This window comes from Sorex araneus, chromosome 5 (assembly GCF_027595985.1).
Source record: "Sorex araneus isolate mSorAra2 chromosome 5, mSorAra2.pri, whole genome shotgun sequence".
Classification (NCBI taxonomy): domain Eukaryota; kingdom Metazoa; phylum Chordata; class Mammalia; order Eulipotyphla; family Soricidae; genus Sorex; species Sorex araneus.
Genome location: NC_073306.1, coordinates 173,155,834 through 173,173,826, shown reverse-complemented (window position 1 = coordinate 173,173,826; position 17,993 = coordinate 173,155,834). Strand labels below are relative to the sequence as shown.

Genomic DNA, 17,993 nt, shown 5'->3' with positions numbered 1-17,993 from the left:
GAGCTGTCTCACGAAATCGAGTCTGTTCAAAGGCAGACATGGTTTCCCTTGAGGACAAATTGGCTGCAGCTTTTTTTTTTTTTAACATGGGTGTCCTACGTCCAGACAAGAGTGAGACAAGTTTTCGCAGCTGCTAAGTCTTCCAGCTGTTCCTTTTAGAACCGATCGGCCCCAAGCTGCTAAAAATCTCTGGATTCTGCCATCCCGAATCACCTGCATTAGTGATTCCCGCTTGCCTTGCGTTCCAGCGAGGGTGCTGGCACACTTAGGGAAGATGCCAGGTCAGCGGAGGGAGGGGTGCCTTGTCTGGGATGTCTCGCCTTCAGAGGCAAACCAGGCTCTACAAATAGCTGCTCTCTGCCCCCTGCTGAGAACCCCCGTGGCCAGGGTCAAGGCCAGGGCTGGGGTCTCTGGGGCTGGGAGGAAGGTACGTTTTCCTTGGGCTTCTCCCCTTTCCTGCCTGCGGTGGGTGTGGCCAGGTAGCCGGGAAGAGGAGTCTTGGCCCCGATCTTGGAGCTCCCCCAGGGGTAGAAGAACGACTGGCCTGAGAAATGAGGTCTGGTCGCAGGGGGGTTGGGAAAGGGCAGCACGACCGGCGGCAAAACGATCTCCACGGGCTTCAGGGCCACCATCCCGTCCATGGGCCGCGACCTCCCCGCGGGCTGCTGCCGGTCCGAGGCCCTGGCGGCCGGCGGGTTCCTGGCCGCAGCGGGCACCGGCTTGGGCTTCCGGGGCGGGGGGGGCTGCGGGGGCGGGCCCGCCTGGCCGGGGGGCTTCTGCGGGGCGGCCTTGGCCGCCGTTCTGTCTGGGGGACTCGAACTCACGCCACTCTCTCGGCTCAGGAACTCAACGATTTTGGTTTGGAGGCTGATATCGACACTGGGAGTTTTGGGCAAGGCCATTTTGGCCTTTTTCTTCTTCTTCTCCCGCTTTGAAGACTTGCCCAACTCGATCCCTTCCAGGAGCCCCTTCGCCGCAGCGCGGGCCAGCACGTCTCTCACCGACACCGTCTCGGATGGATCGCGCTACAACGAAAGGGGCAGTTACTGGCCGGCCCGCGCAGGGGACCCCGCACTGCGAGCGCTTAGCAAGGCGGCAGGGAGCAGCCGGCGCGGCGCACTGAGACCGGGCCTGGGGTCTCGGGTCCCTGCAAAGCCTCAGCAAATAAGGTTTCTCAAGCCTAAAACGCCCTCATTTGGGCCCTAGGGGGAAAGAAGGGAGACTACAGCACTTTGCCTACCGTCACTTTTTCACAACAGTGTTTGGCATGGCCAGACAACACACAACGACACAACTCTCAACCCACAGCCACACTAAACACGGCCACACAACACACAACAGTACGCAACACAAAAATACACAGCACAATACAACAATGCAATATATATAACCACACAACAGTACACAACATACTACTATACAACACAACTGCACAACACACAATTCATAATATACTACACTGTACAGCACGGCTCTATAAGACAACACAGCTACATAATAAAAAACACACACACAAAACATAACATACAAAACTCGTAACACAACAAGTACTACACAAAACAGCACTCAAAACACAAAACACAGATGATGCATGCAACAAATGCAGCACACACAATGCACAACACACACAACACATGCAACAGTGCTCAGGGGACCATATGTGATCCCAGGGACCAAATCTGTGTTGGTTAAATGTAAGGCAAGCACCTTAACCTCTGTACTACCTTTGGGTCATAGATTGTTCACTTTCTTATTGAAATTTACAAATTATCTGTAATGTTCCAGGTAAATGTTTTCAGTTTTTATCTAAGAAAGCATTTTTCCTTCTTTTTTTTTTAACTTTTTGGGTCACACCCAGTGATGCTCAGGGGTTACTCTTGGCTCCGCACTCAGGAATTACTCCTGGTGGTGTAAGGGGATGCCTGGGTTTGAACCCAAGTCAGTCACATGCAAGGCAACTGCCCTATCCGCTGTACTATAGCTCCAGCCACCCTTTACTTCAATTTTTAAAGTTAATTTTACAAGATACAGATTTCATGGCATTTTTTAAAGTTTTTCCCCCGTCAACACTTTATTTCACTTCATGATCTTCTTGCTTGTCTGGTTTCTGAAAAAGTCAGATATAATCCCTTTCATTTCTTTGCTCGTTTGTGAGCAAACTGTTTTTCTTCCAACTATTTTTCAGGCTATTTTCTTTAATTTTCTGTAGCTTAAAATTTTATGACCATATGGGAGGGGTTTTGTTTGTTGATGGTTATTTTCAGAGTGCTCTGAGATTCCAGATCTAGGGTCTGGTGTCTGACCCTAACTTGGGAGAAATTCTCAACTACTGCTTCTGCCCCTCTCCCATCTTCTGGCTTCCCTGTGACACATGTGATACACCTGCTATCATTGCTCCTACATGCTCATTTTTATTATTACTATTCACTACATTTTTCAGCATTTTTCTGTTTTTTTTAAATATTTGTATGGAGATATTCTCAAACTTAAAGACTTGTTTGCTTATTTGGGGGGTGAGCCCAGAGATTATACCTGACAGTGCTCTGGAGACCATGTGAGATGCCAGGATGGCTACTTGCAAGTCAAGTGCCCTATCTCTCTGGCCTCAGAGACTATCTTTTGTTCACAGCCATTTCCAGTTTATTAATATATCCTTTATTTCTGTTACAGTATCTTCTTACTGAGTTATCTGGGGGGGTCTCCTTAAAAATTTCACCTATTCTCCTATACTATGTTCTTGCGTGTTTTCTACTTTGTCCTTTAGTGCTGGCCAGCATAACTACGATGTCCCTGCGATATTTGACTATGCTTCTGATAATGTCCAATCAAGTTGTGACTTTTGCCTGTTACTATGTTGTTTCTTTTTAATTATTTTATTTTGTTTTTTGGTTCACAGCCTGCACTGCTCAGAGGTTTTTCCTAGCAGTGTTTTGAGGGACCATCTGGGACACAGGGGCTCAAACCCAGGTGGGCTGCTACATGCCCTATGGGCTGTGCCATCACTCTGGCTATCTTGTAATTAAGTGGTTTCCTTCTAACTGTACACAATATACTGGGGGAAAAGGAAATGTTATAAATAGGCCTTTAGAAAACTTAATTTACTTCTCAGATTGTTCATTATTAGTATAGAAAAATACAACTGAGTTTTGTTCACTGATCTTGTACCCAACACCTTGATTATTGGAATCTAGCATCCAGAAATGAGACAGACTTCTGTTGCATGAAACCTCCAGCTTGTCATAATTAACTAATTCAAGGATCTAGCTGGATAATTAAGATAATGTCCAAGCCTAAAGATCCTCAATCAATTATAGCTACAAGATCCTTTTATTCCAAATAAGATAATAGTAAAAGGTTCCCAGGATTACGATGTGGGTTTCCTTTTGGGGTGGAGGTCATTTTTGAGCTAACCATAGTTCATCTTATTTTCATTAAGTCTACATAATTCCTGCTTTCTTTTGTTCTTCTTCAACCGTCATTTCAAAATTTCTTCTTCAATATTTGCTATTTTGCTAAGTATGTGGGAAATTCGTAGATACAATTTTCATATTGATTTCTAGTTTAAATCTAGTGCGGTCAGAAAATGTACTTTGGGTTGAAAAGATAGTATTGTGGGTAGGGTGCTTGCCTTGTATGTGGCCAATCCGCATTTAATCCCCTGCATACCCTGTGGTCCCCTGAGCCCTACCAGGAGTGATCCCTGAGCACAGAGTCAGGAGCACAGCGAAGTATGCCCCCCCCAAATAAAAAACTTTTTGCAACATAGCATAATTATTTTTCCTGCCCTTTTAGCTATTTAGCTATTTATGGAATAAGCATACTATTATAAAATATTTACAAAGTTCCTAGGTTCCTTTTATACAGTTTTATTGTTTCTTACGATGCTTCTTAATTCTGAAGCACAACATGGAGTGGGTTGTATTTTTGTTTTTGTTTTTTCTCCTTACCTCCCTTGTTAGAACAGAAAGAAAACAACCATTGGTAATTTCAGATGGTTCCATCCTGAAAAATTTATCAGTAGACAATTTTATTTCCGCTGGGGAGCAGAGCGGAAGTACAGGAGGACTAAGTCTGCAAGAGATGTGAAAAAAAAAAAAACAGTTAATAGAACAGCTTATTTGCCAAAAGAGGAGGAAGGAAATGGCAACATTTTCTTCTCTTATGTTTTACCAATAGAATGAACAAAAATTCCAAATAAGAGTAGAAGGCTGAAGTAGGACAGATCTGTTATAAATTAAAGCCAATAAGGTTTCATATAAACCCACAAGGTATTTGATGTCCTGCATTGCCTGGCTCTGAATCAGCAGACCAGCAAATTAAAGACTTTTCATAATTAATGGTAACAAAAAGACTTCCATTGATATATGGAAATTACCTAGATATAACCTAAAATAACACAAATGAACTACTTCCTTCTTTTATTTTTTATTTATTTTATTTATTTTTATTTTTTTCTTTTTGGGTCACACCCGGCAATGCACAGGGGTCACTCCTGGCTCTGCACTCAGGAATTACCCCTGGCGGTGCTCAGGGGACCATATGGGATGCTGGGAATCGAACCCGGGTCAACCACGTGCAAGGCAAATGCCCTACCTGCTGTGCTATCACTCCAGCCCCTACTTCCTTCTTTTATAAAGTTTACTTTTTGAGGGGGCTGGAGCGATAGCACAGCGGGTAGGGCGTTTGCCTTGCACGCGGCCGACCCGGGTTCGAATCCCAGCATCCCATATGGTCCCCTGAGCACAGCCAGGGGTGATTCCTGAGTGCAGAGCCAGGAGTAACCCCTGTGCATCGCTAGGTGTGACCCAAAAAGCAAAAAAAAAAAAAGTTTACTTTTTGAGCAGTCGTAAAATACAGCCTATCCTGAATTACATTATTCCCAGTCACTTTTTTGTTTGTTTGGGGATTACCCCTGCCAATGTTCAGGGCTTATGCCTGACTCTGTGCTCAAGCGTCACTCCTGGTAATGCTGGGAGACTGGTGGAACCAGGGAATTGAACCAGAGTCAGTCACTGGCAAGGCAAGTGCCTTAATCTATACTGTGTTTTCAGCTTCCCAATGATTGTTAGAATATTAATCGATGAGTCCGGCAATGTTCAAGAAATTACATTAAAAAGACAAAAATATAAAAATAGTCACTAGTATGTTTAAAACAAAACCTTGGTTTTTATATTGAACATTTACTTTCTCATGCAATAGTAAGTGCTCATTTATAAAAAATAATTTATATATTTTATTTATCACTTGTATCACTTGTCATCCCATTGATCTTCGATTTGCTCAAGCGGGCGCCAGTAATGTCTCTATTTATCCCTGTCATGTGCGAGTATAGCCCAATGATATCTGCTTGCTCCAGGAATAGGAAGAGCCTCAAATCGTTCATTCAGGGTTCTGACCATCTCATTGGTGGGCGGCCATGTGGTCTTTTGACATCCTGTGGAATCCAGTCGGTAACAGGTCTAGTCCAGCTGTCCTCTCTGAATCGCATTATGTGTCCAGCCCATCTGATTTTCGACGCCTTGGCAAATGAAACAGTGTCCCTGATTCTTGATCATCAATGGAGGTCGGAACTCCGATTCCTTCTCTCACTTGAGTGAAATGTGACACTCCTAGCATGGCTCTTTCAGTTCCTTTTTGGGATACCCGAATAGTGTTCTCATCCTGTTTGTGTAGGGCCCAGGTCTCTGAGGCGTATGTTAGTGCAATTTTATTTATATTTTATTTTATTTATATTCATGATTTTACAGTTAAAATATATTTAATCAAAGAAATTGATCTAAGTTAAAATATAGGCACTTATTAATTGCATGTACCAAAATTTAAATTTGTATTTACTCATTTGTTAATTGTCCACCTGCATAAGGACAGTCTCATAAGTCAATGAAACAGAACTGAGAGTCTAGAAATAAGCTCATAGCTCATACATGTATGATCAATTGATTGGGGTGCAGAGAATGAGACCCAGCAGTGCTAAAGGCTTATCCTGGCTCTATCCAGGAATCAATCCTGGCAGTACTAGGGAACTGTATATGGTTCTGGAGATTGAACCAGGGTCGGCTGTACTCTGGTTGACTGAACCAGTCCCCCTGGTCAAATGATTTTTTTTTTTACATTTTTTGCAATCAACTATTTTGATTGCAAAATAGTTAACCACAATATTTAACCAGAATACCAGACCATTTGAGGTGGAAAGAACAATTCTATTCAATAAAAGATGCTGTAATAACTGGATACCCATATGCACAAGAATATAAGTAAACAACACCCTCGCTTCAAATATAAAAATCAGGGATTGGAGAGATGGTACATGGTTTAGGACACTTGCCTTACATGCAGTCAATCCAGGTTTAATCGCAGGCACTGCATATCCCCTAAGCACCACCAGGAGTGACCCCTGAGCACAAAGCTAGGAGTAAACCCTGGCCGCCACTGGGTGTGGCCCCAAAACAAAAATTAATCCAAAGGGGCTGAGGAGATATCCCAGAAGCCAGGGATATAAACACACCCATGGGATTCTGCTCTTGGGCAGATGTCCTGCTGAAAGAGATTCTGTCCTAGTGAAAGCATCCCCTAAGGGATAGAACTTTACCCCCTATTGATTGTAACCACACCTATGCATAAGCCCCTGCCCCGGATGCAGGGGGGATTTAAGGTGGCTGTGAGAGGGGGCTGGAGGTGAGTGCTGGCGAGTTCCAGGGGAGATCCAGAGGAGAATGAAGTAGGATGGGGGAGGAAGAAGCAGAGAGAGAGACGGGAGTGGATAGAGAGGAGAATATGTGTTTTGTGTGCATGGAGACCCAAGTTCAAACTCTGGCTCCACACAGCCCCCTGCAAGCACCACAGGGTCAGCCTGGTAAACCTCACTGACATGACTTGGGAGGCCACCCCCCAAAAAAATTAATCAGACTTTAAGGCATGAATATAAAAAAGCAGAATACAAATGCTTTGAAGAAAGCATGGGTTTGGTGTCACTTTCTTAGATGTGATACCAGAAGCACAAGTGACAAACAAATAAGCAGATCGGGCTGGGGAAGTCTGCCAGTGGAAGAGTGCCTACCTGTTTGGCCCGTGTGAGGCCCTGGTTTCCATCCCTGGCACCACAAAAGTAAATATACAAATAAGTACAGACAAGTGTTTCTCCAAAATCATGAACTGTTATGCCTCAAAGGAAGCTATCAAGAAAGCAAAACTGTAGCCCACAGAATGTGGGACGACACTTAAAAATTGTATATGTGGGGCTGGAGTGATAGCACAGCGGGTAGGGCATTTGCCTCGCACGCAGCTGACCCGGGCTCAAGTCCCAGCATCCCATATGTCCCATATGGTCCCCTGAGCACCGCCAGGGGTAATTCCTGAGTGCAGAGCCAGGAGTAACCCCTGTGCATCGCCAGGTTGTCTATGTGACCAGTTTTTGGTATGCAGAACATAAGGGTCTTGTGACTCAATAATACAAAGACAACACAACTTAAAAGTGAGCCAAGAAGCTGAACAGACATTTTTCCAAAGGAGGTATCCTTGGCCAATAAGCACGTGAAGAGTTTAATATCAGGAGTCAGCAGAAAAATATAAGTAAACTCACAATGAACGAACACCTTACACACACTAGCCTGGCTAGAATTTAGAAGTCAGAAAATGCCAAACATCAGCTTCAAGCATTTTGGAAAACAATCTGGCAGTTTCTCAAACCAAAGAACATGCAGTTAGTTACCACATGACTAATCAATTCTAATCCTTCACTACCTGGTCAAGAGATGTGTTGTTTTTGTTTGGGGGCCACACCCAGCAATGTTCAGGGGTTTCTCCTGGCTCTGCACTGAGATTCCTGGAAATGCTTGGGAGAGTATATGAGATGCCAGGGATTGAACTCAGGTCAGTCACATGCAAGGTCAGTGTCCTGCCAACTATACTGTCTCTCTGGCTCCAAATTTTATCTTTCTAAGTTAATATTTCCATAATGGTCAAAAATTTTACAATAGAAGACAAAAGAAATAAGTTGTACAGACCTAAAGTAAATATTATGATAGAGTAAGTTCTACGTGAGCTGAATATTTAAACAACTTATAGGTGGTTGTTAGATTTGATACTATATAATAGGCTTTCAGTCCAAAATCCTATTACTTGGGAAACTGAAAAATTGTACTTAAAGGTCACAGAGAGTACTTCCTAAACATTCCATAATTGAGAACTGAACATCCCAACAGGCAGTTTATCAACCTTTTGAATTTACACTCTCCGATTTGTCTGAACTTCAGATCATTTTGTCTTTGTCTTTAAGTATTACTTGTGTATTTAACCACATTATAAACTAGTCATTAATTGTGGCTAATCTCAAAGACTAATGAGATAAAATGCTGAGGGGTTTCTCCATTTTGCCTTATGATATTCTTAGAACCCTCATCCCTGCCGGATAGATCAGGAGGAATCCACACTCAGATGGGTCTGCTTATACAGCAGCGATAGTTCTCTGCCGCCGGATGGAGAGTTAGCTAATGCTTTGTGAAAGGCTCTCAGAACATGAGCTTGAGTGTCTGTTAGCCATTAACAGAAGCTACTAAACAAGGAAGTTAGGAACTAATTACCAGTGTAATTGATATGTCCATATGGGAAAGGGCAAAAGGAAAATGCCTAGTGTAATGGGCATAGCAGGGGTCAGGGAGAGATTGCACAAAGGGCCGTAGCACATGCTGTGCGTGCTGGACTCCCGGGTGTGCGTGATTCTGCCAGGAGTGACCCCCTGAGGACTGGGCTGGAAGCAGTCCCAGAGCACCACTGGTGTGCCCGGTCAAAAGAGGAGAGGGAAGACCATGTACGTATTAAGAACTCCCTAGAAAATGGCAGGATTTCCCGAGCTGGGGCATTTGCTGACATGCAGGAAACCTGGGTTTGGCCTCCCATACTTCAGGGTTACTCGAGCACCATCAGGAGTGACCCCCTAGCACGGAGACAGGAGTAACCCCTGAACACCGTGAGGTGTGGCCCAAAATCTGAACCACCAGCACCCAAACTACAGGATATGTTCATGTTCAGAACGTGAGAAATCACTGGAAAGTAGATATTTCCATCTTCCTCTTTTCTAAAATTGAACCACCATGAGATACACAGTCACAAAGTTGTTCATGATCAGGTTTTAGTCATACAATGTTCCAACAGCCGTCCCTTCACCAGTGTGCATTATTTCCCACCACCAATGCCCCCAGTTTCCCTCCTGCTACCCCCTAGCCTGAATCTGTGATACTTCTCTTCCCTCTCTCCCTCTTTCTCCTTCCTTTAAAGAGAATAATTGTCATTTGCAATGTTGTTACTGAAAATATATCACGTGTATCTCTTTACCTCTTTTCAGCACTCAGTTCTTGCCCAGAGTGATAATTTACAATTATCACTGTCATAGTGGTCCCTTCTCTGTTCTAAGTGCCCTCTCACCACTTGAGGCAAATTTCTAACTGTGGAACAGTCCTTCAATTTCATTTTTCCTTACAACTGATGAGTATTCCGTTGTAGAAGGAATATTCCATTGTATTCCATTGTAGGTGTTTTATAGTTTCTTTATCCAGTCATCTGTTCTCGGGCACATGGGTTGTTTCTAGATTCTGGCTATTGTGAGTAATGCTGCAATGAGCATAGGAGTGCAGATGGCTTTTCTGCATTGTTTTTGGGTCCCTAGGGTGTATTCCCAGGAGCAGTATTGTTGGGTGATATCACTGTGTCACTGTATCACTGTCATCCCATTGATCAACAATTTGCTCCAGCAGGCCCAATAATATCTCCACATTCATCCTAGTCCTGAGATTTTAGATTTTAGCAGCCTCTCTTTACTCATCCTTCCCAACGGTGCCGCATTAGAGGATTTTCAGGGTTAGGAGAATGAGACCCATCATTGTTATTGTATTCCGTTGTAGAGGGAATATTCCATTGTATTCCATTGTATGTGTTTTATAGTTTCTTTATCCAGTCATCTGTTCAAAATATATGTGTATGCATATACCACGGGGAGCTTGCCACAGGCAGTAAACTCTCAGTAGCTTGCCAGGTTCTCCAAGGGGAGAACTAGGCTATCAGATGTCGTGCGGCCACGAATGCAGCCATGCACTTCCAGGAGCTTGGTTTTATAGTCTCTGGATGTTGGCCATTGATGAGATTACACGGCACCGGGGCAGTTTCTGGGTGTGACTGCCTAGCTACTGGAAAATGAGGGATCTGGGTGGTATAAAAGCTCAATATCGAGTTTGGGAGGAATGCCCATATTGTTTTCCAAAATGTCTGGACCAGTCATCATTCCCACCAGCAAGGAATGAGACACTCTTTCTCCTTGCATCCACACCAGCAGGGGTTCTTTTTGTTTTTCTTGCTCTTTTTTTGATGTGTGCCAGTCTCTGGTGTGAAATGATATCTTATTATTGTTTTAATTTGCATCTCCCTGATGATCAGTGATGTAGAGCAATTTTTTCATGTGTCTTTTGGAGACTTATACTTCTTCTTTAAGGAAGTTTCTGTTCATCTCTTCTCCATATATTTTGATGAGGTTGGATGTTTTTTTCTTGTAAAGTTCTTCCAGTGCCTTATTTATCTTTGGTATTAAACTCTTATCAGATGGGTGTTGGGTAGAAAGCAGATGTTTCTAGGTAGCTTGCTAACGATCAGCATCTTGAAGAACTGCTGACCTGAGCAGTGGCTCTTCTCCTGGGCTAGCTGCCCGCTCTCTACTGCTCCTCCTCTCCACCCCTACTGTGCTGCAGCTTTTCACTCCAGATACTGTGGCCACTGAGGTGCTGTTCACCTCAGCTTCAAGATACTGGTTTCAAAAAAAGGCCTAAGACAGAATGGGAGACTAACACCCAAGAACAGCAGAGATAAGTACCAGGAGGATTACTCCACAGCTTAGAAGCCGGCCTTGCATGCTGGGGGGAAAGGCAGCTCAGATAGAGCAGGGACCACCAAGTAAAGGGTGCTAGGAGGATCCGCTTGGGATGGGAGACACACACTGAAAATAGACTATAGACTGAACATGATGACCACTTAATACCTCTACTGCAAACCACAACACCCAAAAGGGGAGAGAGAGAGCAAAAGGGAATGCCCTGACACAGAGGTGGGATGGGTTGGGGGGAGGAAGGGGTGGGGGTGGGGGGAGGGATGGTAGGACCATTGGTGGTAGAAAATGGGCACTGTTGGAGGGATGGGCACTCAACCATTGTATGACTGAAATGCAAGCACAAAAGTTTGTAAGTCTGTAACTGTACTTCATGGTGATTCACTAATAAAATGTTTTTTTAAAAAAAGGTCTAAGAAATGTGCATTTCGGAACCTAGGCATCCAGTGTTCTACCTTTTCCATCAGTATTGTTTGGGGTTATTGTTTGGGGGCCACATGTGGCAGTGCTCAGGAGTAACTCCCAGCTTGGTGCTTGGGGACCATGAGGTGCTGGCAAGAGCTCAAGCTAAGTGGTCGACCACTGCAGTAGCCACATTCCCAGCCCTACCCTCTCCTTTCCAAGGTTATTTTGTACACCTGATTTTTCTTCTATGGGGAATATATGTTTCTCTAACTTGAACTATATAACATGTGGATCCAATTTTTCAGAAATTAATCAAGTCAAAGCCAAATGCCTTCCCCTTGCATCAAGCAGAATCCCTTGGTGTGTACCCCGGCCCAGCTCCTGAACAGGCTCTAGAGACCCCCCCACCTTATCTAGAAGTCTGGGAAACTACTTGGTGGGACTCAACCCTAACAGGAAAAATTGAATAAACATCTTCATTCAATTTAAAATATCATAGTCCCTTCCCCGTCAATCTTTGCGGGCTTTGGAAGAAGCCTTCGGTGCCTTACCTGTAAGGCTGGACTTTAATCCCAACATCCTGCAACTCCAAGGCTCTCTTAACAACGGCTTCATTTTCTTCTGGATACACTGAGCATGTGCAGTAGATAACTGCTTGCGCTTTAGTAACTGTAGTTAGAGAAGAGGTGATTACTCTCATGTCTCCACGAACATCCTAAACAACAGTGTTAAGTTTCCACAGGACAACTTGGTTGCTTAATGCTGTGCAATTTCGAGAGGCAGGTGGCCACTGATGCCCACCTGGCCACCCCGGAAGAAGCACACATCCAGCAGGGAGTTGAGAGGTCAGGGAGGGAAGTAAATTGAGCAGGATGGAACAGAAATGGAAACGTCAGCCAAGATGAGCAAGCTTACACAAATACACAAATGATCACAACGAGAGATCAGTAGAGCAGATTCCCAGGGGCTCACTATTTCCAGCTTCTCTTCCACCAGCCAACTAACGGACCAGAAAGATTCTACAGACCGCCTTGGAGGTGATCTTAACTCTCCTCTCACCACTCTGTGGACCTGGGCGACTTACTGAAGTGCTCAGATTTTTCTCCTGGGAAAAGACCTGACAGTCTGCCTGAAGCGCAGTCACTCACACTGAGCAAGCGCCGGCTGTGTGCTAAGCAGGACTCTGCACACTGGAGACACATGGGCAAAAGTCACTCCCTTCTTTTCTTTGTTTTACTGATGTTCTGAGACGGAAGACGGAAAATGTTAGATGATAAACACTAGGGGGGGAAAGCAAGGACATGGGACAGTTCAATTCAGGAGATAAGACTAATTTGAGGAAGAGGCCAGGCAGTCTGGTGAGCAATGTGGCCGGAGAAATGCTCCGGACCGGAACCCGGGCCAACAACACCAGGGATCCAGGCGGAGGAGGTACAGCTGGGACGCCTTCTCCAAATGGAGCCCTGGCGACACTGAGCAGCAACTAACACGGCTCCGGGTTGCGGGACTGGAACACATCTGACCTTTTCTAAAAACTGAAAACATACAATCTTTTAATGGAAAACCAATTATCAAATGCTTCCTTAGTAAGGCTGTCTTTCTTGGGGGGAAACTCCAACAACAATAGTGAGTTCTGTTTTGCAATATGGAATGTAATCAAGGTAAAGAGAAAATGAAGTGAAATTCATCAGTTATACAGTGGGGGGTGGGGGCGGGGGGTATACTGGGGATTCTGGTGGTGGAATATGGGCACTGGTGAAGGGATGGTGTTTGAATATTGTATAACTGAGACATAAACCTGAAAACTGTGTATCTTTCCACATGGTGATATAATAAAAATTTTTAAAAAAAGACTAATTTGAAATGGAGAAAGTACCCAAGTATTAATTTATCAGCTTCCAAATCTTTCACCCAGTTGAGATCAGTGATCAAGAACATCAGATTGGGTCCACACTAGTGTTTATTAGTGGTAGCAACTGAAAGGGCAGAGCTCCTCTGTGCTCTGAACTTTGCCTCGTTTCCCTCTCGCCTGAGCCTTTGGAGGTCAGGAGTATTCGCTCACATATCCCTCGCATCAAACTTAATGCCTGACCCAGAGTAGGCATTAAATAAACAGGCACAGAAGGAGTCAGATAATCTACCGGAGACTTCTAGATCTCCACACCCATAATGGAAGGGCACTGCTGCTACACTCCAGATGGCGCTGGTTCCAAATTAGAGACTGAAGCAAATAATATGAATCCTGGAAGAACTTTGGTAGTCCCATTTGAACTCAAGAAATCTCGACTTTATCTGCTATTGCATTTATCTGTTCTCTATTTAGCACGAAGAGGAATTTTGTAAAGGAGTTTGATTAAAATTTGGGTAACAGAAGATTATGTGCCGGATAATGACAAGATGAAACTTATATCAGGGAGCTGGAGAGATATGACAGGGGTTAAGACACTTGCCAAAAGTGTGATGGACCCCAGTTCAATCCACCACACCACATATAGGTCAGTCCCCCACATACCATCTGGAGTAAGTCGAGCCCCACTGAATTTGGTCCCACAACGACAACAAGAAAATATGTCAAGGTGTCTAAGAGACAGCACAGCAGTTGTGGTGCATGCTAGGTATAGAGGTTCAATTGCCAGAACCACTTGGCCTCTGAACATTGAGCATCACCAGGTGCAGCCCTGGAGACCCCCAGCCCCAGTTAGATAGCCCAGTACCTCCAGCACCTCAGGGCCTGAGTAGCAGTACATCTTCCAGCCCTCACATCTAACTGCCAACCCAGCTGGCCGAGAATTGCCAGTGGGGTCTTGGGCCTCTAGAGCACCATTTGGGAGCCCTACCTTCCTGACCCCCACCCCCCACTAAAAAAGTCTTATCAAGAAGGCAAAGAAATAAAGAAGGTGAAACTACACAACAAAGGATACACACAATTGTTTCACTTCAGCTTTAAGAAACTGCTAATTCTGCCTGCTAACCTATGTTAAAAATAATAATAAAGAGTAACTTTAAAGACAGAGATTAGACTGTTAGAATATAGACTGAGGTTGCAGACAGGAGTTAAGTCCTTTTTTGCAAGTGGCTGACCCTAGTTCCATCCCCAGCACCAATAGTTCCCAAAGTAGCCATCAAGTACTACCAAGTAGCACTGTAGTAGCACTGTCGTCCTGTTGTTCATCAATTTGCTCGAGAAGGCACCGGTAATGTCTCCATTGTAAGACTTCTTGCTAGTGTTTTTGACATATCAAATATGCCATGGGTAGCTTTCCAGACTCTCCAAGAGAGATGGAGGAATCAAACCCAGGTCAGCCACATGCAAGGCAAACACCCTACCCACTGTGCTATCGCTCCAGCCCAAGTACTACCAAGCATGTATATATATATATACATATATATGTATATATAGAGAGAGATAGATACAATATATAACTGAAAAACAAAATAGAGCCTATAAATACATATATTTATAGACTGTATACACACATACACACATATTTGAAGGCTCTAAGACTGGTTCTGGAAAATTCCTTTTTTGTTTGTTTGGTTTGGGGTGGGGGGGCTCACACCCAGCAATACTCAGAATTCACTCCTCTTGGATCTGAATTCAAGGATCAGTCCTGATGGGGCTCTGAGGACCATATAGGATACCGGGGACTGAACCCAGGTCAGCCGCATGCAAGACAAGCACCCTACCTGCGGTACTATCTCTCCAGCTCCTTTCTAGAAAAAATGATTGATGGTTCATACCTCACTGCCCGATTACAATAAATAAAACATGAATGTTTCTGAGGTTCACAACGCATGTTGAGGTTGTGCCGATGACAGACTTACACTTCATGGCATGTGTCAGTTGCTCATACTGCTGCTGGCAGAGGGCTCGGAGCTTATCTTCTGATATGCCTCCTTGAGAGAGGTCTTTGAGTAACTCCGTATCTAAAAGCAAGCGTTTTAGACCGCATCACAGTTAGGTGACTGCTAACTCAACATTGCTATTATCATGTCATTTAACTTTTAAGAACTCTCCCTACTAAGAAAAATTTTGTATGAAATATTCGTTTAAACTGAACAGTATCATAAAATGCGACATTAATTTTTTGTTTTGACTAAAAAAAGGTTTAGTTTTATCTTAGTTTTATGTATTTTAGTTCAATTTTGTTTAGTCTGCCTATTGTTCTCTTTCTTTTTCTCGAAGAACAGTCTCCCAACTAGTAAGGTATGTCTTTTAGGTAAGAGGAAAGGATGCTGTCAGTGGAGAACTAACTGAGGGGAGAAGCTAGACAGAAAGAATGCAAGGCAGAAAGAATTCAGCCAGAGGATGCTATTAAAAATATTAACTTACCAAAAGACATACAAAAATTAACTTAGGAAGTAAATGTTTTGGGGGCTGGAGTGATAGCACAGCGGGTAGGGTGTTTGCCTTGCATGCAGCCAACCCGGGTTCAATTCCCAGCACCCCATATGGTCCCCTGAGCACCGCCAGGGGTAATTACTGAGTGCAGAGCCAGGAGTAACCCCTGAGCATCGCCAGGTGTGACCCAAAAAGCAAAAAAAAAAAAAAAAGGAAGTAAATGTTTGTCTTCAAAATCAATAAACTCTGAAACTGGAGAGGACAGGACAGGGTTTAAGGCCTTTCTTACTGCCCACCCCAGTTTGATCCTTGGCACTGTACATGGTCAGTCCCCCGAGCACCACCAGGAGTGATCCCTGAGCCAGGAGTAAGCTCTGAACAGTGCTGGATGTGGCCCAAAATCCCCACTCAGGGCCAAAAAAAGGAAAAGAAAGTCTGAAAAGCAATTTTAAGTTTTTTACTGATTTAAACAGGGTGACATGAAGATATAGTGAATAATACTTATTTTAAATGCAATGTTTCATGACACTAATCTAGTCAAAAATTCTAGGAGATTTTTTTTTTTCAGTCTCAGATGACTCTAAACTTATAAAGTGGTGGGGTAAGAGAAGCTGAATTCTAGGACGATTTAATAAATGACACCAAGCAACATGCTTTGCGCACTATGTACTCAATAAACGCTACTCTCTCCAGTGCCACGTAAGCTCACTCACCGGCCAGGATCCAGAGACTCAGAAATTAATCTCGAAAGAGATCAATAAGTGGCAGAATTTCTCCTGGATCCTACACAAGGCTGAGTCGTCCCCAGGCAACCTGGAGGGGGCAGGTGAGCCCCGTGCCTGCTCAAACAGCCCCAGCAGCCAAACACCTCCACTCTCCACAATGGCCGTCATGCTCCTGGCTTGACCCCTCTGCTCAGGCAAGCCTCATCCAGAAATTAGTTTGTTGAAAATTTCAAGTTCGTGGGTTTTGTGACTGAAATCTCCAGCTTTCACAGGGTCGGGGTGGGCTATCTCCCCCATCTCTCTGTATTTCCAGAAGCCCAGCAGTCATGACACGCCCCAAAGCTGACACCCAGTTAAAAATTTAACTCCAGCTGTATCACTCCATTAAAAATTGGGGGAGAGGGGGAGAAATCACTTCTCAAACTCTGTAGCACTGATAAACCACAAATAGCATGCCAGATTGGATGGGATGTAGTGTAGAAAGCAATCAATCTTGATTAACAAAATATAAACACAGAAGGCTTAACCTGTCGCAACATCTTAGTAATCTCTAATACAAGGGCTTAGTGGCTCCATGGTGAGATATAACAATCTTCACTAACTTTCTTCTAAGGAACCATTTTTTGATCATCCTTTCAGCAAACTAGCTATAATAAGCAACATAAATTATTGAGAGTCTGCTATGGTGGTGGGTTCAAGGGGTGCTTGGGAAATTTGGAAATGTGATGGGAAAGTGCAATGGTGGTGGGATTGGTGATGGAGTATTGAGTGTAACTAAACTAATGACTTATTAAGGTTATAAAAAATGCTACCATGAAATAATCATTTCAGAGGTATTAAAAAATTCCTATGTTAATATATTCTATATCATATATAACATCAGAGCCTGGCAAGCTCCCCGTGGCATATTCGATATGCCAAAAACAGTAACAACAAATCTCACAATGGAGACGTTACTGGTGCCCACTCCAGCAAATTGATGAACAACAGGATGACAGTGCTACAGTGCTATATAACATAGCCCTATATTATATATTCCTATATGTAATATATATTCCTATATATGTCCATCGATATTTAATGAAGCATTTGCAGCACGAAACTTATAGGCTAGGGATTAAAGAATTCTTAGGTTAAAAGTTGTCCTGTGATGACTGAAATAAGATAATTTCAGAGCGCAGGCTCTAGGATAAGATTGATTGAAATCTGAAAACCAGCTCTTTCGGAGTCATTTTTTCATCTATAAAAAGCTGGCCAAGTGTAATGTCTGTCCTTTGAGCTTTAGGCCAGAATGGCATGTTAGTCCATATCTGTCCTGACTTCCCTCAAATATTCTAGTTATTAGGAATTCCCTCAAAAATTCAAATTTTTTTTTTTTTGCTTTTTGGGTCACACCTGGCAATGCACAGGGGTTACTCCTGGCTCTGCACTCAGGAATCACTCCTGGCGGTACTCAGAGGACCATATGGGATGCTGGGAATCGAACCTGGGTCGGCCGCGTGCAAGGCAAACGCCCTACCCACTGTGCTATTGCTCCAGCCCCAAAAATTCAAATTTTTAATATCCCTTTGCCCATATTTCACAAGATTACATAAGAATTAAATGAGATTGTGGGTGTACCTTATATGTAATAGTTTTTACATGGGAGCTATTC

The 17,993-nt window shown here is 43.7% G+C and overlaps 1 protein-coding gene across 1 annotated transcript in view; it reads right to left on the bottom strand.

Annotated features, from left to right (window-relative positions):
* Positions 1-203: 203 nt before the first annotated feature.
* The window catches only part of NSUN7 (NOP2/Sun RNA methyltransferase family member 7), a 41,486-nt gene continuing 23,696 nt past the window's right edge, over positions 204-17,993 (bottom strand). The window contains exons 9-12 of the mRNA XM_055140133.1: positions 15,098-15,199; positions 11,824-11,941; positions 3,948-4,071; positions 204-1,025 (exon numbers count right to left, since the gene is read on the bottom strand). Coding sequence (XP_054996108.1) covers positions 390-1,025; positions 3,948-4,071; positions 11,824-11,941; positions 15,098-15,199 — 980 coding nt within the window. The 3' untranslated portion in view covers positions 204-389. The remainder of the gene's footprint in view (positions 1,026-3,947; positions 4,072-11,823; positions 11,942-15,097; positions 15,200-17,993) is intronic.